This window comes from Sceloporus occidentalis, unplaced genomic scaffold (assembly GCF_023333645.1).
Source record: "Sceloporus occidentalis isolate IW3139 unplaced genomic scaffold, rSceOcc1.0.p SCAF_6, whole genome shotgun sequence".
NCBI lineage: Eukaryota > Metazoa > Chordata > Lepidosauria > Squamata > Phrynosomatidae > Sceloporus > Sceloporus occidentalis.
The window spans coordinates 47,083,420-47,107,077 of NW_028316986.1; the positions used below are offsets into that span (position 1 = coordinate 47,083,420).

The following is a 23,658-nucleotide window of genomic DNA, read 5'->3' on the forward strand; positions in this document are numbered from 1 at the left end:
CTGTTACAGACTGCCAAAATAAAGCTGCTTCGGGTCTCTTGGAGGTATGCTGTTTAAATGATGCATGGATCCTAAGAGTCCGGAAGCTGCACCAAAGCTGCACTCCAGTGCTTAGGGATGGAGTGTGGCTTTGGTGCGACCTCTGGACTCTTAAGATCCATGCATCATTTAAACAGCATACCTCCAAAGAGACCCGAAGCAGCTTTATTTTGGCAGTCTGTAACAGGCCATTGTAAGGCCTAAAGCCAAGGGGTAGTCTGACTTGGAGTAGAGATTTCACATACTGTATATACTTGACTATAAATCAACCTCATGTATAAGTCGAGGGCAAGTTTTGGGGCCAAAATTATGGATTTTGATATGACTCATGGATAAGTCGAGGGTAAAACTCAGGGGCATTTAGCAAAGGATCTAAAGGATGAAGCAAAGAAAAGCACTGTCAAAAACTTACAAAATTCCAGCAGACATAGCTCCTTGTGCTCACTCTTAAGGCTCGATGAATGAGAGAGTAGAGGGGATCAATGCTTCCTAGCCACATTATACTCTTCCCTTTCACCAGGGAATGTTTCCTTATTTTTAATAAGAGTTAAGATACAGTACTTACATTGAGCCATGGATAAGTCAACTCATGTTTTTGGGCCAATTTTTTAATCTAAATTTATACATGAGTATATACAGTAAATTTCAGCATGGCATTCAGCAGTTGATGCAACAGGTCTACTCTGGCTGGGATTACCAAATGGATTTAGATTTAGAACTGCATGACCTATGACCATAAAATTCATCAACATCATATCATAAGCCCCAATATATATTAAACGTGAAAACGTTGCCACAGCTGCAATTTAGACAGTATTCATGCAACCAAGGAATAATTAAAATGGAGCATTAATAACATCACTTTTAATACAGAAATATAACAGCAGCTCGAAACAAAGATTTCATATTTTGTAACTGTAACACAATTTGTTTGAATTGTATTTGCAAAGTGGGAGCTCAGGATGGATTGTTTTTCTCTGCCTAGCTTAGGAAGTAGGCTGGGATGGGAAGCCTCTGGTCTTCCAGATGTTGTTGAACTCCAGCTCACATTACCTCCAGCCAATTCGTCTCACGTTAAGTTGATGAGAATAATACTTTGACAACAGAGTTCCATGGGTTCTCCACCTCTGGAGTAGATGTTGAAATGTCATGAATTACCACCACAAATTGGATGAAATGCAGTTGTTAGTGTAATCCTTCTATTATTTGTAACTTTGTTCATTTGAAGATTCATTGGCTCCCATTCATTTTGATACCCCATACCTTTTATTCTTTAAGTTTTGAAAATAATTGTGATAAACCAGAGCCATGTATGGATTGCCATACAAAATTCTGCAGACATGATGACATTACAGATGGGAAAGGAGAGAGACCGAAACAGAGAGGCTGTAGAAATATAAGGATCGGGGGAAAGAACAGAAGAGAAATGAGAAGATAGCAATTGTCCAAGGGGTTGTTCTCACTAGGTGAAACCCCGCGTTCTGAATCGAATCCAAGGAGTGGCGTTCCTATTAGGATCCGATTTAAACCTAGAACGGTTCTAGAGCAACCTGCAATCGTCTCCACTACAAATCGAATTGTAGAGCGGAATAAAATTTTGATTCGAGTTTTCCTCATTTAACGCGTGTTAAAAAAACACTAGGGTCTGACCTACGTTTTTCCATTGATTCGATTTAGGAACCGGAGCATTTAAATAGGAACGACAGCCTTTGAAATTGCGTTAGATGAATGGGAGGAGCGGAGTGCGATGGGGCTGTCCTTGGGGGAGTTGCCCTTTCTGTCCCCATCCGTCTGGCTGTCGCCATTTTTGCTTCCCTCACCCCTTTGTCCGCTGTGGTCTTTCAATAAAAGATAAGGATTATTTTTATTTTTTATTTTAATGGTTTACAGGCGCTTAATCTCTTCAGCGCTTTAAGCGTCTGAAGTCCCGGCTGCTCAAGCGCCTGCATCTGCCAAAGGAGTACAAGGCTTCCCCCGGTGGATTGCAACCTCCCCTCTGTGTGGGGAGAGCCCATTTCTAACGGAGGAGAGGCAGGAAGGGAAGGCTCCTCTCAAAGAGGCATTCCCTGCCCGCTTGGGCACTGATCTCGCCCAGGCAGGGAAGGGAAGGCTCCTCGCGAGGAGGCATCTGATCTCGCCCAGGCAGGGAAGGGAAGCCTCCTCGCGAGGAGGCATCTGATCTCACCCAGGCAGGGAAGGGAAAGCTCCTCGCGAGGAGGCATCTGATCTCGCCCAGGCAAGGAAGGGCTCTGATCAATGGGGGGGGGGGGGATAGAGCCTTTCTCCCTCCATTTCTCAAATGGAATCTGCCTTCTCCTCCAACCCTGGAAAGAGAATCTTTGGGAAGAGTGCTCCCTCCCTGCTTTTCCAGCAGCCTCCTTCATTGATCTCTGTGCTCTCTGAAGGGATTCTCCCTGGCTGTCTTGGGAGACAGGATGCTGCCCTCCAAAACCTATCCCATAGTTCCTCTGGAAAGAGCTTCGCTTTTTGCCAGAAGCCTCTCCCATTGATCTCTGTGCTCTCTGAAGGGATTGTCCCTGGCTGTCAATGAAATGGAAACGATGCCAAAAGATAAATCGCTTCCAAATATTCCGGATTAACGTTACGTCATTCTGACGTACTATTGATTGACAGCTCCAAATAAGGTATGGAGGAGAAGAATCGCTTTATTTAAACACCGATTTCATGCCAAGTAGGAACGCTTGCAGGTAAAAACTTCGATTTAAATAACCAGATGGGAATGATGAACAAAGCGATTCGGATAGCGGGATAAGAACAGTGTTATTTTGAATCGATTTTATTTAAAACGTTGTATTTTAAATCGTTTCAAATCTTAAGTGGGAACAACCCCCTTGTTCATTTTTTAACAAATGAGAAGCAGTTTATTAAGAGTGGGAAAGACCAAATAGAGATTTGACTTTCTGCTGTTAAAACAGTAGGCTGAGATGTGGTGGGAAGGGTGGGGGGGGGGGGCTGAGATGAAAGTTGTGAATATGATTTCCTCAGTGTTTTAAGTATAAAACTATACAAGCGCATATCAGGATGATTTAAAAGCAGAAAATCTTATGGTGAAATAATACAGGCAGGTACTGGTAAAGTAGAGGTGAACATAGTGTGGCCTGCAGACCACATGTGCTCCTTGGACCCCACTTTTGTGACCCCTGAAGCCTGCCACCAGTCCCCCCCCCAAAAAAAAATTACCCCAAACCATACAGAAATCCCCAAGCATGCGAAAACATACAAAAATACCCTGATGTGTCCTGATAAGCACTCCAGAATCCCATACTACCTCCATTTAAACCCATAAATACCTCAATTTTCCTCTGCACTGCCTCTCAAAATTACAACAGAAAGTGACACATCATCATTTCCTTTTACCATTTTGAGAGCAAATGCAGGGGGAAACAATGTTTGAGTTCCTGGAGGAAATTGGTTGATGGCCCCTACACAGTTGCCAGCCCTGTGGAAAACAATAACAATAGTAATAAAATAACAACAACAACATCAAGGCATGTCAAATTTCATTAGGATTCTGTGATATTAGGTTGCTAAAGCCTTCAGCCTATTAATCATCACTGAAGTGATTGTAACATTACAGGTACAGGGTAAAGACAAACTTTGATCTAGTGTTGTACGTACTGTGCTATTTTTAAAAACCTCTTCACCCAGGGAAAAGGCAATTGAATTATGAGTTTGGCTCAGTTTGCATAATTTATACAATGTGCATAATTTTTGCTTAATTTACACTGTTGTAAGTGGAAAGAGCTATTTGTGCAAGGGACCGACACATCAATTTCAGCCATACCATTGAGCTCTTAGGCATTATCCACATACCTTCTAGCAGATCTTCAGAGCTACAAGTGCTCCAAGATTACTTTTAGATGTATTTCTTTTATTTATACCTTGCCTTTCTCCCAGCTTAAAACCGTGATGTTTCACAGCATAGATTCAAACAAAGTACAGCTAAAAAAAACACCTGTCCCCTTAAAACAACTAATTTAAAACTATTCGAAAGTATTTAAAACATAACTACAAGAAGATAAGTGCAGTATACACTCTTGATTAAAGGACCCTTGTGCAACAAACCAAAATCCAATCTAAAAGGTTTTATATGTTGGTAGAATATGACTGAAGAGGGGGACAGCTTTTCATCCAGTGGAAGAGATTTCCACAGTTTTGGAGCAGCTGCTGAGAAGGCCCTCTTGTGTGTCCTCAACAAATGTACCTGTGATAGTGGTGGAACCAAAAGAAATCCAGAGAGAGAAAAAGAGAGAGGGAGAAAATGATATTGTCCTCTTATCAGGAAACAGTGCTGTGCCTTGCCTTTTCTCCTGTGCAACTGCAACATACAAACAGCTTGTGTTGTTCTGGCTTCTAATTAACATCACACTCAGGAGAGCCAGAAAGCACCTCACAGAGCAGAATGAGCAGGAGGGCTTCCAATCATGACAAGTTGACGATCAAATTTTGTGAAGTGGCACACGTTGGCTGGCATCCTGCTAGTGTTGTGTGTGTGCGTGCACGCCTTCAAGTTGCCTGTCAACTTATGGTGATTCCATGAACTTCATAGGGGGTTCCTAGGCAAGGAATACTCAGAAGTGGTTTTGTCAGTTCCTTTCTCTGAAACGTAGCTTACAGCAACTGGTATTCATTGGCGCTCTCCCACTGAAGTACTAACCTGATCTAACCCTGCGTAGCTTCCAAGATCAGGTGGAATCTTGTGCTTTTAGACTATTTTGGCCAGTTGGTCACATACACGCATGTAAATTCCATTAAACCTTCATATCTCCTTTTGTGGGCACTGTGGAGGATAATTGTCTCTTCCTCTCTCTGGAGAGCTGCTATCTTCACCTCCAATTTGCTCTACAGCCTCTGAAACTTCTATCCCAGTTATCCGTAATCCATTGAGAACTGGCAGGATTGGCAAAGCATCAGTCTATGTTTCCCTAACCAAACATGAAATTATTATAGCAGCACTAAGATCTCCAAAAGACCCCAACAGATCTCAGTGTTGCTGTAATCTTTTCCTTTCTGGCTACAGGGACATAGCCAGACACTCATCTAATCCTGCTTGCTCCCACAAGGTATAGAATGGCCCTGCAGGGTGAGCTTCAGAGATTGTACAATAATTACAGGAGGGTGGTATATGGCTCAGCCTAGTGTAGGTTTGCATGCAGCCCTATAACAGGGTGACCAAAGGTGTTCATCAGGGTTTGGTTCCAGCAACCCCCCACCCCACCCCCATGGATCCCAAAATCCGTGGATGCCTAAATCCGATTAAATACAATAGTGTTTAGTAAAATGGTGAACCTTATATAAAAAATGCAAAATCAAGGTTTGCTTTTTGGAATATATATATCCAGTTGATATCCACAAAACATCTGAGGTTATTGTCCCAGGGTGATTAAATCCAATGTCCACATAGGAGGACAGAGAATTTATAGTTTTATTTGCTGCAGGAAATAGATGCTAGTGGTCTGAGGGTATCTTCTGGCAGAGAGGTGTGTTTTCGGGCTTGCGGCATCCATAAGGCACCCACAACACTAACCTCTTGTGATCAGTTCCACCTAAAATGGCCTTTTGGTTTTTAAAGAACAGCTAGACTAACCTACATCTGCATTCCTTATTTTGTAGAAAGGAAGGGGAAGTTTTCCCCCAAGGACAGCATTTTCTCCAGGGAAAAGTAGTTGTCAGGAGACACAAAAATAAAAAGTGGTTTGGTCCAAAGCCCTTCTCCCTTACACACACTCATATCATTTAGAAAGATTCATCTGCAACACTGCACCTCAGGTGATGGGGAATCAGCATTTTTATTTCTCCATGTGCCAAGGACCGGCAACATTTTTTGACCATTGGGTGCAATTCTTTGTCTCCTAGAAACTTACCAGGAACTGACAGCCAGTAGCTCAGGGGGCCAGCCCTGGTCCAGGGACCACCCCTTTCAGTAGCAGCGATCTATAACATACACCCTTCTTATAACAGATTGTCTTCCTCCCCATACGCAGAACAGTTTCTTTTAGGAAAAAATGGCTGCAAGACAATTGGGGGGAGGCTATGGGCTGTTATTTTCCCCATTCTATTCTATGGAATCCCACCCCCTTTCTGCTAATTTTTCTACTGGGTTCAGCAGCTCTGATCTTAGTCACTAACTCAGTAATTCATTACATCATTTATAAAAGCTGCCGTTTTCCTCAAGTCATTAAATATATTTCATTCCTCTTAGCATTTGCTATCATTTTAAATAATTAGTGCAAGAAAGCAGAAAAGGACATAAATTGACAATTGAGGTCACCAGAGCAGAATTTGACTTACACATTGATTTCACACTTCTGGATTTCAGCTCTGTATGCCTTTGAAAATGATTGTTATTAGATCCATGACTCTTCCTTTCCCTAAAAGGGGGGGGGGGGCTGGTAAAGGTTGGCAGTGGTTGCCATTATTGGCCTGACTGTTATTGTTGAAGGAATATGTATCATGTCCTTACCTTTGTACTACAAAATGTACTTTGGCAAAGTATTTCATTGTACACAATGGAGAATATCCAATCTTTTAAGTGGAGTGACTGAAAGAAGCTTCACAAAAGGCAAATAAGCTAGTCTTCAGGCGTTTCCATGTAACCTACAGTGTCCTTAAAAGAACTTCTCAGGGAGTTAAAGATACCATGAAAACCAGGAGAAATATAGATGTACAGTGGAGATGTGGCCTTCCAGATGTTGTTAGAATGTGATCCTCAACTTTTCTCATTATTAGCTGTGCTGAATAGGGCTGTGGGAGCTGCAGTTCTCCAGCATCATCTGGAGGACCATCCTTTTCCATTCCTGGTGTCTTTTGCACAACTTCCTGTTGCCCAATCTGATACTCATTTGAGGATATTAGGAAAGACACTATTCTACAGTTACAGCAATAGAGCAACAAGATGGAACTGCTGCTAGTATTTAACTCCACATCTGCAATCCAGAACAGTTACAGAAATGTATATACAAGTGGTCATTCTAAGTTCATCCCTTTATAGTGAGAGCTAGCAGGAACTGTAGGAGGTCACAATGGTGGCATCATTTCTAGCTCTGTCTGTGCATATGTGCATCACCTGTTGACTTATGGCACCCCCATGGATTTCATAGTGTTTTATTAGGCATGGGATACTCAAGAGGTGGTTTTGCCAGTTTCTTCCTCTAAAATATGGCCTACAGCATCTTGTGTTTGTTGGCAGTCTTCTATTCAAGTACCAACCAGGCCTGACAGGATCAGACAGGAACTGATGCCTTTGTTATTCAGGCTCCCTTCCAGGTATATAAATGAGGAAAGTGTACCAGACACGTGGTCAAGAGTAGCTGATCATACAAAGTTACCAAAACTATGCATGGAGAAGATGCTGAAGGCACTTGCTTACAATGGAAGCCTCATGTATATGTGTACAACGATAGGTATGCAAAAAGACAAGAGGCTCTGCATCATAGAAACAGTATATAGTAGAGCAAGAGGTTTTGAACACCAAAGACTGTGTAAAGCTACAGTGCTATATAAGTCATGTATAACAATAATAATAAAGATGACTGTTAAAAGACCTTCTAACAGTCGTCTTTATTATTATAAAATCCAAGTATGTTTATCAGGGCTGACCCTCAAAGAATCTTGAAGACTTAATTGTTGACAGGTAGTACCAAAGTGGTATCTTCTAGATGCCATGACAGAAAGCTGCTCTGATATTGCATTAATTTTGTGGCACAGACATGCCTTGTTCTTGCGCTTATCCGACAAGACACTCCTTGAGAACCTATTGAAGTCTTATGGAGTGGCGATAGGCGCAGCAAAGAATTCTTCTTATGCTGCACGCATCGCATCTGCAGAGTCCCGCCCAGCAGAGCTGTTCAGGGTGGTTAGAGAGCTGACGCAACCGCCTCCCACCTTGAACCCCTTGCTTCAACCAACTATAGCCTGCTGTGACACTTTCAATGACTTTTTTGCAGATAAAATCTCTCGCATAAGGGCTGATCTTGACGCCAGCTTTTCTACAGAATCAGTAGGAGAGGTGTCCAGAGACTCTGTGGCCCATGTTAGACTGGATCACCTTGAGTTTGTGAGTACCGATGAAGTGGACAAGCTCCTTGGAAGTGTAAGGACGACATGTGCTCTCGATCCTTGCCCATCGTGGCGATGCTATGACTACATTATTACAATCAATAATCAATGCATCCTTTAGGGAGGGCAAATTTCCATCACAGCTAAAATTGGCAGTGGTTAAACCGCATTTAAAAACGCCCTCCCTAGATCCCCTAGAAACAATTACAGACCGGACTCCCTATTACCTTTTTTGGGCAAGGTGATCGAGAGAGCAGTTGCCTTCCAACTCCAGGCTGTCTTGGATGAAACCGATTATCTGGACCCATTTCAAACTGGCTTTAGGGCGGGATATGGAGACAGCCATGGTCGCCTTAATCGATGACCTCCGTCTGGGTACAGACAGGGGAAGTGTGACCATTAGTGCTCTTGGACATCTCAGCTGCTTTCGATACCATCGACCATGGTATCCTTCTGGAATGCCTGAGGGAGTTGGGTATAGGGGGCACTGCGCTCCAGTGGCTCCGATCCTACCTCTCGGGCAGGTTGGGGGACAGCTGCTCTTCCAGAAAAGAGCTAACATCCGGTGTCCCTCAAGGCGCCAGTCTGTCTCCCATGCTATTTAACATTTACATGAAACCGCTGGGAGAGATCATCTGGAGACATGGGGCGCGGGGTTATCAGTACGCTGATGACACCCAAATATGCTTCTCTATGTCCCCGACTGCTACAGTGACTAAGGATGACTTCTCCCCTCTGAACCCCTGCCTTGAGTCAGTAATGGGCTGGATGAGGAAAAACAAACTCAAGTTGAATCCAGAGAAAACAGAGGTACTTGCCATAGGTTCCTTAGGTCTGGGGAGGGAAATTTGTCCACCTCTCCTTGATGAGGTCACATTTCCCCTGGAGGATGAAGTTCGCAGTTTGGGAGTACTTCTGGATCCGTCTCTACATTTGTCATCTCAAGTGGATGCGACGGCCAGAAGTGCTTGGTACCAACTTCGGTTGATACATCAACTGCGACCCTACCTCAACCGAAAGGACCTTGAAGCTGTAGTGCATGCTCTGGTAATCTCTCGTCTCGACTTCTGCCAACATGCTCTACATGGGGCTACCCTTGTATCAAGTTCGGAAGCTTCAACTAGTGCAAAATGCAGCAGCCAGGTTGGTCACTGGTTCTTCGAGACTTGACCATATAACACCTATTTTGAAAGATCTACACTGGCTCCCAATTAGCTTCCGGGCGCAATACAGGGTGTTGGTTATTACCTTTAAAGCCCTACATGGCTTGGGTCCGGGTTACTTACGGGAACGCATCTCCCTATACAATCCGCCCCGCACTCTTAAAACAAGTGGGAAGAATTTGTTGGAGATACCATCATCCAAACATGTTTCTACTTCCCTAAAGGCATTCAGCATAGCTGCCCCTAGACTTTGGAATGGACTCCCAGAGGAGACCCGCCTTGTTACAACCTTAGAAATCTTTAAGAAGGCGGTAAAGACAGAGCTCTTCCACCGTGCTTATCCTCCTGACCTCCTGTGAAGACCACTAGCATGGAACGAGACCAGCTGACCCCTTGATTGTGTGATGTTAATGTTTTTAGATTATGCTTTTATGTTTTTACGTCTTTATTTTTATTGTGGTTTTAATGCTGCAATATTGTAATTGTAATTTTTTTAACTTTGCTGTGATCCCGCTTCGATCCATTGGGAGAGGTGGGAAGATAAAAATTATTATTATTATTATTATTATTTTATATTGCAAAAGTTCGTATTTCCAAGTTTTGTGGAAAGCAAAATTTATGCATATTAATAATTTGAGACACATTCTGTGACAATCTCCAACCCAGAGATTCACAAGTGAATTTAATAGTTATTAGTATGCAGTTATCTGCTTTTACTTGCACCCTGCAGTTTCTATAGGACTGTAAGTTCTGCAACATAAATGTTATTGTTTACCATATTCTGTCTATATATAAAGATACACTATGCATTAAAAACTAACAATACAAATACAGAGGTTTTATGACAAGAAATTATACTAATTTGTGCAAACTGTTTCCCCATACATGAGTTGACATCTAATTTGCTTTTCTTCTTTTAGGGAGCAGGTGATAGTTTTGTGGGAGCACTGGCTTTCTACCTGGCCTACTACCCCCATCTGCCTCTGGAGGAAATGCTGAAGAAGAGTAACTTTATAGCATCTGTTAGTGTCCAAGAAACAGGAACACAGACTTCATTCCCCTACAGAAACAACCTACCACAGGATCTATTCTAAATGGCACTCCTACACTATCAAAATGGTGGGCACTGTTTGTTTTTTCTTTGTTCAGATAACATTATTAAACAGGATTTTAAACCAATATATTTGTGTCCTAAGAAGTGGCTTAATTGTATAGAACAGATATGATTACTTAGGTGGCATACGCACTACAGAAATAATCCTGGTGAATTCTAGAGATTGTACTTTGTTGTGGTACCACAGTGCTCGGACAAAAAAAGCTAATATGTCTCACAAAACTACAATTCCCAGGATTCCATAGCATTGAGCCATGGCCATTAAAGCAGTGTCTAACTGGATTATTTCTGCAGTGTGGATGCAGCCTTAGTCACCTTGAATCCTATCTTGGGAGAAAGGCAGGATATACATTTAATAATAAAATAAACAACCCCATATGATATGCACTACCATGCCAGGATGTCCGGGGGGGGGGGGGGGAGGGAGGGGGATGCACTTATAGCCTCTCAGATTTAGATCTGAAAATGTCCACATTTGTCACTTAAATAAGGTATAGTTTTAAAATGGTTTGTTTTGGTGCTGTAATTATGCCTTCACAAATGTTTCTAAAAATCTGAAGTTGCGATTTTAAAAGGGAAGCATTGTCTAAGTATCAAATTTTTATATAGCTTGTGAAATTTTTCTCTTTCTGTTCAGAAATACAGTTGTCAAAACATGAACTACTGTATAGTGTTTATGCTGGAACTGAGTACCACAGTACAAAAAAAGTAACGGAAGGTTTACTGATTATGCAATAAAGTTCTGTCATAGCAGTCCTTAATGCCTGCTTCTCACTTTGCAGAGGGCTACTGCAGACAATTTTAACTGCAGTTTTCTACTGTCCGAAGAAGCTTTCACAGCAGATCTAGATTTCACAGTGGTTTCACTGCAAGCACTTTCAGCAATAACAGGATGCCTAAGTATTATACATAACCAAAAAACCCAGCAAGTGGTAGTCATTAAGGAATTTTCCCTTAACACTGGCAACTGACTGTTTATATACAGTACCTATCCAGGGGTGGTTAGCCAAGAAAACTCTGGAAACTATTTTGCTGAAATTGTACTAAAGGAAGGTTTTAATTTTACAGCTGAGTGAACAAACATTTTTGAAGCCCATAGGAAACACCAGTGCTGAAATGTAATACACACAGACAAAGGAATTTGCTGTTTTAATTGAGAGTTGTAAATATAACTCAAAAGATAAATAAGTTGTTGATGAGGATGGTCCATGGTTAGACACCAACAACTTCTTTCTTTCCCATTGTTCTGGTTTACAATGGCCTGCAAATCACAGGAGGCAGCCATCTCAGTCCATTTCCTCTGCTTTTTGAGAACACTACAGGACCACCAACTTAATGTTTTCCTCCATGACTATGCCTCAAATAGAGATCAAATCATTTTAGCCAGTCATCATCTACAGGGAACGGATCTTTTTATGTTCTCTGAAGAGGACACGCTGTTTAACTGTGGACACAAAAGGAAACAGAAAAGTTATTTATCAAGAGGCCTCATAAAGCCTATACACATCTAAGCACATAAATACAGATGGAGCATTTAATGGCTCAGTTATCAGTATCTTGCCACTTGAAAATGAACATCATACTTATGCCCACTATGGCTCCAATCCTAATAACTAAGCTAAAAAGGAATCCCACTCAAGCTTACGATCACACACCATAGTCAGAAATATGGAACAGTCAGACAACATTAAGAGATTTACTTAAAAATGAAAATTGCTCAGACACAAATAGAATTTACTAATTTTTCTCCTCTTATACTTCTAGTTGGATTAATGTTAATGATATAACTACTATTAAACAAAATGTACTTAGGTCTACTGTTTCTTCTAGCTAAACTTAAAAACCTTAACACTGTCTCCTCTTATTCATTCTGTCTGTAAGAATAGATACCTTCCTAGGTCTATAAATGTTGAGAGCAGCAGATAAAAGGGAGCCAAAGTTCTTGAATTTTATGTACATGGCTGGTCAACATTCTCTACGTAAAAGGTTTTGCTTTAGATGTCATTGTGAGAAGTTCTAAGAGCTGTATAGTATACATAATTGCCATCTTATGAAGACATACAGCCCCAGCATGCTTCTACTGTTACACTATTAAACTAAAAGCAACTGAAGAACAGCATCAGTGTCATAGCAGCTAGCATAGACATTATGATGATACAAACAGAGCTGTTTAGTTTTACTTTCCAGTCAGGAAAATGTTCTTTAAATCCTTATTACTTCTGGAGTCCTTTGCGCAGAAGCATTTACCTCCCATATCAAATAGAGACACAATCACCAGTGCATCACCAAAGCCCTTATGTTGTACATCAACAGCGAAAAGCAGCCAACAACTATCAGAAGAGCTGTGCTAGTTGTCAGGGCTATATAGAGCACTCAGATGGAAAGCAACACTTTTTAGTCTGTAAACAGAAGGTCTGAACTACTGACTTTCATGTTCCTAGACAAATCCCATGAAAATAAACACCATTTTAAAAAAATCATTGGGGCTGAACAGATTCCAGATAGGCTTCAGATCAACCAGTAAATAAGCTGGTGGTCTCAAAATATTTATAGACACCCGTGAAAACTCTTCCATTAAGCAATGAAAGTAAACAAAAGCTGAAATTCTGGTTTTTACAACTTTTTTAAGTCAGGAAGGAGGGAACTGCACCCTTCACTTAGAAATGATTAATGGGAGAAAAAATATTTACATCTGAAAGAAAACTCAATATATGTTTGTATTTTACATTATCAATAGTAGTTGAAATTTATTTATTAATAATGTATATATTAATTCATTAAAAATTATATTCTGACTTCTATCTAAGGAACTCAGGACAATCTACCATAAAATCAATTTAAACTGTGAAACAGTCAAATAACTCACAGTATAAAAATATATTAAACTATGGACTTTATCACACAGGGGAAAAGCCAGGATTATAAAGGCATTTTCCCAGCAAAGTCCTGAGATCGCAGCAAGACACATCACAATTAGAGAGGACTTATTCCATGAATAACCAGGGAATAACCAGCAACAAATCATTCATAGGATTTCCCAGTGAATTATTTGTTGCTGGTTATTCCCGACTTATTCCCCGGATAAGTCCTCTCTAATTGCAACGTAGCCTGAAAATCTTTGCTACGATCTCAGACTTTGCTGGGGAAATGCTTTTTTAATCTTGGCTTTCCCCCACGTTCCCCCTGTGTGATAAAGTCCTATTTAACAAATTAAATCAAGACTAAAAAAAATCATGAAGTCAATGTCAGTGCCAAACTGAACATAACTGGGGTGCCAAAATTGAGTTGTCTCTCTCTTCTATCTTCATACAAACTATTTCCCTCACGGACAGACGTAAAAGAAGATCTCTGCAGCAAACCTCAATCCTCATACAGACATATTAGTTTGCATTAAAATGTACTACAAATCTAGGGGCTGTACAAACAGTCCCTAAGGGGCAGCATGCAGCTGCCCCTTCTTCAGCCAGATCGGGGCCATGGCAACCTCACACTGAGGCCCTGATCCAGCCTCTGGAGGGCACAAAAAAGAGCTGCAAAAAGCAGCTCCTTTTCGTGCGCTCCAAAGGGCACCATAGCCGCAGCACTGTGGCTGTAAGGCATCCCTTCGGTGCTACGTCATTTGGTCTGGAGCAGTACACAGCGTCATGGCACCCTGGTGATATCGTCAAAGGTGTGTGTCATCTGGACGAGGCATCCTGACTCCTGTACAGGGCCCTAATCTTAAGCAGTCTAGCCCATATGTTCTCAAGCAAGAACAGAATTTATTACACTAAGAACAGCTAACCGCACCTTTTATTCTGTTCCAGTCTGCACTCTTGACACTTCATTTCTGTATGGTATTGTTGTATGCCTGCAAGTCATTTCTGACTTATGGTGACTCTAAGGCAAACCTATCACAGAATTTTCTTGGCATATTTTTTTCAGAGTGGGGAAGAGCCCTTGTCTTCCTCTTTGTCTGAGTGTGTAACTTGCCCAAGGTAACCCAGTGGGTTTGCATGGCCAAGTGGGGATTCAGTATCCTAGTCCAGTGCTCAAACCACTTATACCACACTGGCTCTCTTCTATATGGTATAGGTGGTTTTAAAGAAGTCACTATTATAGTTTCCAGTGTTCTCACTAAAACAAGCAAGATACTGTAAAGATGAATGCTTGTATAATTTTAATGTGCATGCTGTTCTCATTCAATAAGTGGTTAATACAAAATATTTATACAACAGCAAAACCACTGTAAAACATTCCACAATTCGTTACCAAAAGGATCATATCTCAGCATAACTCGCTTTTCATCAAGCCGTGCTCTTCTTATGTTGAAAGAAAAACCTGTTCCTGCTTCACTCAGCATCCTCACAAGAATATACCTAAAACAGTGAACAATATCAGAAATGAACCACTTCTTGTAATTAATTATTCTTACTTGTTTTGCCATACATAATTCATCCCTTGATTCCTAGAAATACTAAATGCAGCTGTCTAAACAAAAAAGGCATTTTCCCAGTAAAGTCTCTCTATGAAGATGATACTACATTTTACCAGAACTTCAGTATAACATTCTGAAACTCTGGAGCAATTCACTTATTAACAAAGAAAATCTATCAGTCATTGTTAAGAAAAAACAAAAAGGCATCTTCTCCCCCACCCACCCACCCTTTGCCTATTACAAGGACCACAGGCCCTAAGGGAAAATTTGGCTTTCTACATTGTTTCGAATTACTACACCCTCTTTCCCATAATACCTCTGTGTATAGGTTTTTCCATCTTTTCTTCAGTTTTCAAAGTAGTAGCTGTGTTAATCTCTTGCAGCATAAAAGGGAAGGGGGAGGAGGTAAATGTAACAACACCCTTAAGCCTAACTGGTTTTTAGTTTCACATGAGCAGAAATAATAAAAATTAATAAAAATGACATTAATAAATAAAACATATCAATCATTGTTAACTAAAAAAATCAAGGCACCCTCCCAATTCTCTATTGCAAGGACCACAGAATCTGGGAGCCTATTATTAAGTATCCTTAAATAATGTTATTTTTTTCTCCTCCTTCCTTCCCACACCCCCATTCTACAATATTGAAAAGCTTCCCCTAATGCTTAGCTACTGGCTGTATGAGCTTTGAGGTCTAACATGCTAGTATTTTAGTTGCACATTTCCCCTCTAATTGCATTATCTCCCCCCACCCCCAAATTTCACAAAAACTGAAGTCGGTCCTCAACCTGGAGGTCTTCTGCCCTACAGCAATAACACTGAATTGTAGAAGTTACAAGAAGCCCAACAAATGGCTGTTTATTAACTAACATAAGTTGCACTTCAGAGACTACAGAATCTACATCAACATTGCTGAGCCATCAGTACTGTATTATTAAAATAAATACTCCAAGATTTTAGATTTACACCTACAGGGTTATTCCCACCTGGTACCACTCCAATGATCAGAAACTGTGATTCAGACAAGGTTTCAATCATCAGAATAAGGAGAAAGGTGATTTCAGCAATTTTCCTCTTCCCAAAATTCCTGAGGGGCAACCTTTTGCAATAGGATATGAAACTGTGCAGGAGAAGAGAGGGAGCATCACTGAAAACTACCTCCTTCCCATTCTACTGACAAAACAGTCTGCTAGAGCATAGAGCTTTCTGTTACACAAACAATACCAGTTGGATACAACCAACACACTGCAGTCTCCTGCAGGAACAATTCTCACTATTCCTTAGTGATGAAGGTTGAGTTCAGATTTGTTCCCTTGAAACCTGTCTCTAATTTGCACATTCTTACTGAAACATTATAAACTGGAGGGACATCTTTCAAATACAGCAGGTGCTTGGCAACAGTTCTACTGATGGCTGATTTTTAAATGTTCTGCAATTGAACCACAAGACTGTGTTTTGATTTCTCACATTATCACTACCACCTCCTCCTTGCAGCAATTTCTATTTGCATAGATATGTGCTCTCTACTAGTAAAAATCATTTTAATATTACAGTACTTATTCCACTAGAATGGGGAAGCTTTTTCATTATATTTAGACAAAAGCTTATGCAGTTTTTCTGCAACATCTGTGATATACAGAGGAGTAGGAGTTGTGCAGTCCTCCAAATGTTCAACTCCAACTCCCAGCAGCCTTAGCTAGCATACCCAATGGTAAGAAATGCTGGGAGTTGCAGTTTGACAACATCTGGAAGATCACATAATTCCCACCCTAGGTTTAAGGGCAGAGCTTTTAATTTCAGACCCTGATTGAAGATTTAGGAAAACAAACCTAATTTAGTCCAAGCCTAATATTTAGAAAAAGAAAAACATATTACGAGCCTTGCTTGAAGTCACTGCTGTTTTTCCATTTGATAAGTACAGTGCTACACAGCCTCCCAAAAAAGGATATAGCCATCAGTGTTTGGAATTATCTGAGTTCACTGTACTTTTGACAGAGACATAGCCATGTTACTATATTGAGTCTTGTGACACCTTTATAACCTTTTTTTTTCACCGTAAGCTTTTGTGAACTCACTGCAATTCTTCAACTGCATGAAATGAAGCCTCAGTAGACCAGCATATGTACAGATGTGTGGAAGACAGAAGTGTAAAGTGGAATAGAAATGTAAAACATGTTGGCCTGATAGTGGGATGATTTTTAACAGTGGCTGTAAAAAGTAGTCAGAAGGACAAACAGGTACGACAAGTTCTATATACAAACATGGATAAGAAAGTAACCACGCATATGGTAATTAAAAAAACACAACACTTTGCCTGAAGATATATTAAACTGATAGTACATGAGAAAACAAACAAATAAAAAACAGTCCAGATAGTATGGTAAAACAACCAAAAACTTTTCCTGAAAAAAAATAATTGGGTACAGTAATAAAACCATTATCCTCTGCTCTTGGTGATCACTTCTGCCTAAAACTTGATGGGGGTATGGAAATGGTATAGTAACTTTAGGAGTGCCAACATTACTTCAAACTGTAAAATGGAAACCCCACATTTTATACATTATTCTGAACCAGCTGAAAGGTCTCCTTGTTCCTGAACTCTCTGAAAGATCCTATCATTCTTAACAGTTCTGTTTCTTAGGGAAGTTACTCTTGCCTGCCAGCACACAAAATGAGGTATATCCACTGACAGAATTCTTCTGTCACAGAAATCAGTGCAGTGCTTTATATACCCTCAAAACCTCATCTGGAAGACAGGTGAACCCCTTACAGCCAGTTTCTGAGTGAGGGCTGCTGGAGGTGGGATTTCAGTTGTGCTGGTGTTGCAGTACCGATGTGACACTGGGTTTAGATTTACTGTAGAATTTTGTGCACCTTTCTTCTAGCTCTAGAAACTCAGTTGTATCATCCTCGCTATTCTTTTCTACAAATGAACTGTGCCCATGGCAACCCTAATTCTCCTGCTGCATATAGGACATACAGGTGAATGAGGATGTGTTCAATTATATCCCCTTCACTGACTGATTCAACAGAGGCTTCTACAAGCAGAAATGGAGAAATGGGATAATTTATACTAATTACCCCAAATCTCCTCTAGAGAGTTGGAGGAGCCATAGAACACATAGGAGATAGCAGTGGGAATGAGGGCTTGCTCAAGAAAGAGGGACTTTATAAAGATCACTTACCCCACTCCTTACTTTTCACTTAAAAGAATTTAGCCACTTTATTTTAAAAAAAGAAAAGAGAAAAAGCACCTTCTGTCAGAAGAAGATTAGGAATGGGAAGGGAAGCTAAGAAAGAACTAGACAAGATCCTAAAGTGTAAAAATACACAACTAAGCACTAAATTGTCCAAGCCATTGTATCCATACATCACCATGCACGGATGTGAGAGTGGGACACTGAAGAAAGCTGATAGGGAGAAAAACAACTCAACTGAGATGTGATGCTAGAGAAGAGTGCTGAGGATAATGTGGATCATAAAGACACATGGATCCTAGAACAGATCGCGCCTGACCTCGCCCTGGAAGCCAAGATGACAAAACTGAGGCAGTCGTACTTTGGCCACATCAAGAAAAGGCATGACCCATTAGAAAAGACAGTAATCCTAGGCAAGGTAGAGGGCAGCAGGAAGAGAGGAAGACTGCATGCTCTGGACTCAATCAGGGCAATCACAGGGCTGAGTCTGCAGGACCTGAGCAGAGCAGTGGACGAGAGGGGGTCTTGGAGATGTCTCATCAACAGGATCACCATGAGACAAGGTCAACTTGAGAGCTGTTAACAACTATGAATGACTAGATAAAACTGAAAAGTGTTTTACAAATTACAAAAATATTTGTAATTAACTTTGTTACAGAATTGTTATATAGCATTTGTAATTGTTGTGTGCCTTCGAGTTGTTTTTGACTTAAGGTGACTGTAAGATAAAATCTTTTTTGGCAAGATTTTTTCAGAGGGGGTTTGCCTTTGCCTTCCTCCAAGTCTGAGAGTGTATGACCTGCCTGAGAATACTCAGTGGGTTTCTACAGGCTTATATCAGATCCCAAATCGTTACAAGTACTAGTTGTGTGAATTCTTCATTATTTGTTGTTGAATTATGATTTTTAAAAACATAAACAGCAGTCCCCTGCAGGAAAAAAAAACAGTCCTCTGCAGTAATATCCACAAACAGCAGAATGCCAAAACTGTACTACCACAATCATACTGTAGCATACAAGAGTAGAAGAAAGTTTTCACTTACTTGGACTTGCTCTTGGCCACTGGCGAGGGGTGGTGGAAGTGAGAAAGAGAGAAAATAAGTTGTTTTACCAACGTGTTCCAAGTGTTTACTGCGATACAAAATTTTACTTACGTACAAGAGGCACCTGATTTAGCCAAGTAAATAACGACCAAAATAACAACTTTGCCTGTCTTTCTAAAGATGTATGTAAACACATTAAACTACACGTGGTTTGTACAAGCCAGGAATTGCTAAATAGGAGATTCTAAAACAGCCTACCCCATTCAGTTTTTCAGTTCCCAACTACCATAATCACAACCATGCTGGCTCATGCAGATGGGACTTGCAACCTGGAATAGGGAAATGTCGTCCCTATCTTCAAAATGGGAGAAAAAAGAGGACCCAAACAATTACCACACGCTCAGACTGACATCAGTACCAGGAAACCTTATAGAGCAGATAATTAGACAGTCTGTAAGCACTTAAAAAGAATACCATGATCACTAAAAGTCAACATGGATTTGTCTAAAATAAGTCATGCCACACTAATCCTAGCCCTTTTTTCGCAGAGTTACAAGCTTGGTAGATGAAGGAATGCTTTGGTAAGGTCTTCAACAAGGTTCCCCCATGAAATTCTTGCAAATAAGCTATGAAAACGTGGGCTAGACAATGCTACTGTTAGGTGAATTTGTAATTGGTTAGGTGACCGAACCCAAGGAGCACCCAGCAGTGGCTCCTCTTCATCCTGGAGGAATGTCACAAGGTCCCGTCCTGGGCCCAGTGTTAGTCAACATCTTTCTCAATGATCTGAATGATAGAATAGAGAGCATGTTTATTGTGGCCCCAGAGCTCTCTGACAGAGAAGGCTAAATGTCTCACAAAACTGCAGTCCCAGAATTCCCTAGAATGAAGCCAGGGCAGTTAAAGCGGTCTCAACCTGGATTACTTCTGCAGTGTGTTCTGGACCTGAATCCAGGGAGAAATGGGAGGATAGAGAAACTAGAAAATTTTAAAAGGAGATGGAAAAGTGAAATGACACCATTAACTGGGGCTGTACCTGCCAAATCAGGAGATATTTTTAAAAATTGCAACCATAAGGGCAACGCAAATAGGAGGTGAGCTTTTGGAATAATATAATTGATTGCTCTCTAAAACTAACTTTCCCACCTACTCCTACAGGGTTATGGCAAGGATAAAACAGGGGGAAACATCCAAGTGGGTCCAAATTCCCAAACTTTTAGTAAAAGACAAGCCGTATGTTCCCTGAGAGCCAGTATGGTGTAGTGGTTTGAGTGTTGGACTACGATTCTGGGTTTGATTCCCTGCTTGAGCATGAAAGCCCCACGGGGTGACCTTGGGCAAGTCACACTCTCTCAGCCTCAGAAGGACAGCAATGGCAAACCCCCCTGAAGAAACCTGCCAAGAAAACCCTATGATAGGTTCACCCTAGGGTCACCATAAGTCAAAAATGACTCAGAGGCACACAACAACAAGACATAATTCTCCCATCTTCAATATTTAGGCTGTAAGTGGCCTTACTTATGCAGCTAAAATGGCACCACATCCACATAACAGAATCCCAAAGTCAGCAGAATGACATAATTTCTTTAAGAGGAAAAACTGTACTTGTTGCTGATGGTGGGAAACTTCCAAAGGAACCTAATAATGATCTTAAAAATGGCCAAGGGCCAACAGATATAGCAACTAGTATGTTCCCACAAATGGGGGGACGTGGCATGGAGTGGCTGTTCAGCCAATTCCCACGGACAGGTCACCTTCATGAGGTCTTAGTTCGAAGTTCGTACAGAAGGGGCAAGTTAGATGGAGGAACCACCATGAAAGGGAATCCAATAGCATCCAAACTGATACCTTTATTGGACCAACCAAAATGCACAATTGCATGTTGCAAGCTTTCGAAGTCACACTGGCTTCTTCATCAGGCAAACAGGAGAAAGAAATTGAAGATGTTAGTCATTAGGCCTGCATTTTCTGTTTCTGGTCTTAGTTCAGATAGTAGGGAGGGCTATCTGCAGGCTGGCACCTCCCCCTTTTTTGGTCATTTGGCCACTGGTAGATTTTCAAAGTCAAGGAGATTTAATGTTCATTTCCAATTCAGAGAAGATGTTTCCTTGGAATCCAGCATGCCTCCTTCCTTTGTGAAGCCACAAGCTCCTAAGGAAAGGGAACTATTTATTGCTTCTTGTTGCGTGCCTTCAAGTCATTTCCAACTTATGGCGACCCTAAGGCCATGAACCTATCATGAGGTTTTCTTGGTGAGATTTGTTCAGAGGGGTTTTGTCTTTAGCATTCCCCTGAGGCTGAGAGAGTGTGATATCCCAGAGCAGGGATTCAAACCTGGTCTCCAGAGGTCCATAACACACTGCAGAAATAATCTCAGTGTGTTCTGGACATCTGGCTCAGTGCTAGGGAACTCTGGGAACTTGTTTTAAAGGTCCCAAGCTATAGACAACTATATCTTTAGAAGGATTCCCCCCTCTGCCCCCATTTCCAGCTATTACACACCAAAAGCTACAGTCAGCCCTTCTTATCCATGGATTTTTTATCAACAAATTCAAGCATCCATGGCTTGAAAATACTCCAAAAAAGTATAAATTCCAAATAGCAAACCTCAATTTTCCATTTTATATAAGGGACACCATTTTGCTCTGCCATTATATTTAATGGGACTTGAGCATCCACAAATTTTGTTATCCACGGAGGGGATCCTGGAGCCAAGCCCCAGCAGATAACAAGGTCTCACTGTATTACGCAGCCCAAAAACCCCACAAAAAAGCATGGATTCTGGCTGTGGAAGCCTTTGACTTCACATTATTTCACATCCCTTTTCTTCTTCTTCTCGCTATGGAAACCCAATTGGGCAAGTCACACTCTCTCAGCCTCAGGGGGAAGGCAATGGCCAACCACCTCTGAACTAATCTTACCACAATAAGGTCACCTTAGGGTTGCTGTGGAACGAAGGCACACGGGACACACAACAACAAAGCTAAGGCTTGCCAAGGAGAGACAATGCTCTATTTACTCAGTGTTCAATGCCTTTATAATTGACTGTGATGTAATGCTGCAAGAGGCAGAGCCATATCAATTATGTGTGTTGTTGTTGCTGCTGTTGTGTGCCTTACCCTATCATGGGGTTTTCTTGGAAAGATTTCTCCAGAGGAGGTTTTGCCACTGCCTCCCTTTGAGGCTGAGAGAGTGTGACTTGCCCATACAAAAGCCCTGAGAGCTGTGGTCTCCTCCCAAAGACCCACTTACCTGTTGCTCTTCATATACACATATACACACATACACAAAGATACATATAGTATACACAAGACACTGGTGTCTTTCCCAGGCTTCACTTACAATTGGCGACTGTGAGAAACATGCCTCTTTCAACAGCCCTGGCTGCCACACTTTCCCCAGTCTTTGCTTTCAAAGCCAGACACTACTTCCGGGGCAGGCATGACATGATGCCCCACTTCCGGTTCATGAGGCACAGCCATAGAGTTCTATAGCCTGAATCCTACCATAGAGTTCCATCCTCACCCCAAAGTCCTCCCAGTCAGCTAGCCTTTGGGGCTTCTCTCCTCCTTCCCTTCTTCACTAACCACTCAGCCTTAGGGCTGTGGCTTGAAGGCACACAATATACACACATTTTCCCTTTCAGGAGGGAAAGGGAGCAGTGTGAAAATTACTGTGTGTCTATCTTCAAGTCTCCTGTCGATTTATGGCCACCCCAAGTGCATTTTCATAGGGTTTTCTTAGGCAAGGGCTACTCACAAGCAGCCTTTAAAGATCTGTTCAACTAGGGTCCAAAACACACTGCAGAAATAATGCACTTTGAGACTGCTTTAATTGCCCAGGCTCAATGCTAAGAAATCCTGGGAGTTGCAATTTATTGTGGCCCCAGAGCCCTCTCTGACAGAGAAGGCAAAGTATCTCACAGCACTACAGTTTCCCAGAATCCCATAGCATTGAGCCAGGGCAGTTAAAGCAGGTCTCCAACTGGATTATTTCTGCATTGTGTTCTGGACTTTAAGACTACATGGACTCACAAGTATCTCACAAAACTACAAATCCCAGAATTCCACAGCACTGAGCCAGGGCAATTAAAGTGGTGTCAAACCGGATTATTTGTGCAGTGCGGCTGCAGCCTCAGACCCAGAAATGATGGCTCAAAACACCCTGCAGAAAAAATCCAGTTTGAGACTGCTATAACTGCCCTAACAATAAATATTTTTTATTTGTAGCCCACCTCTCTATCAAAGATAATCGAAGCGGCTTACATATTAAAACTCCATACAAAATCCCAATATCCCCCTCCCTCCCTTTCCTAAAACAGAATTAAGCAACAAAATGTTAAAATAATCTACAACAGAATAATGCCCTGGTTCAGTGCTAGGGAATTACGGGATTTGTAGTTTGGGGATATACTTGTGAGTCCATGTAGTGTAAGGTCCAAAACACACTGCAGAAATTATCCAGTCTGAGTCCGCTTTAACTGCCCTGGCTCAATGCTAAGCAATTCTGGGAACTGTCATTTTGTGAGACATTTAGCCGCTTCTGCCAGAGAGCTCTGGGGTCACAATAAACTACAGTTCCCAGGATCTCTTAGCATTGTGCCAG

General features: G+C 41.4%; 2 protein-coding genes across 6 annotated transcripts in view; one reads left to right on the plus strand and one right to left on the minus strand.

Moving 5' to 3' along the window:
- Positions 1-10,788, plus strand: part of RBKS (ribokinase) — an 88,515-nt gene extending 77,727 nt beyond the window's left edge. For all 5 annotated transcript variants that reach the window (XM_089528358.1, XM_089528361.1, XM_089528359.1 and 2 more), the window contains one exon: positions 10,202-10,788. In XM_089528358.1, coding sequence (XP_089384484.1) covers positions 10,202-10,375 — 174 coding nt within the window. In that variant the 3' untranslated portion in view covers positions 10,376-10,788. The remainder of the gene's footprint in view (positions 1-10,201) is intronic.
- Positions 10,789-11,507: 719 nt separating this feature from the next.
- Positions 11,508-22,496, minus strand: LOC149310708 (large ribosomal subunit protein bL33m-like). The gene is made up of 4 exons (XM_089529564.1): positions 22,396-22,496; positions 19,054-19,072; positions 14,647-14,753; positions 11,508-11,839 (listed from the first exon to the last, which is right to left on the minus strand). Exons 1-4 carry the CDS (start codon positions 22,415-22,417, stop codon positions 11,790-11,792), a joined length of 198 nt encoding a protein of 65 aa, XP_089385690.1. The 5' UTR covers positions 22,418-22,496; the 3' UTR covers positions 11,508-11,789.
- Between the last annotated feature and the right edge of the window lie 1,162 nt (positions 22,497-23,658).

Excerpts from the sequence above, each read along its gene's own strand:
- LOC149310708 (XM_089529564.1), bottom strand. The coding sequence starts at position 22,417 with ATGTTTCTCACAGTCGCCAATT. Across the intron at positions 11,840-14,646 it reads GCTGAGATATGATCCTTTTG|TTAAACAGCGTGTCCTCTTC; the intron begins GTAACGAATTGT and ends TTGTGTCCACAG.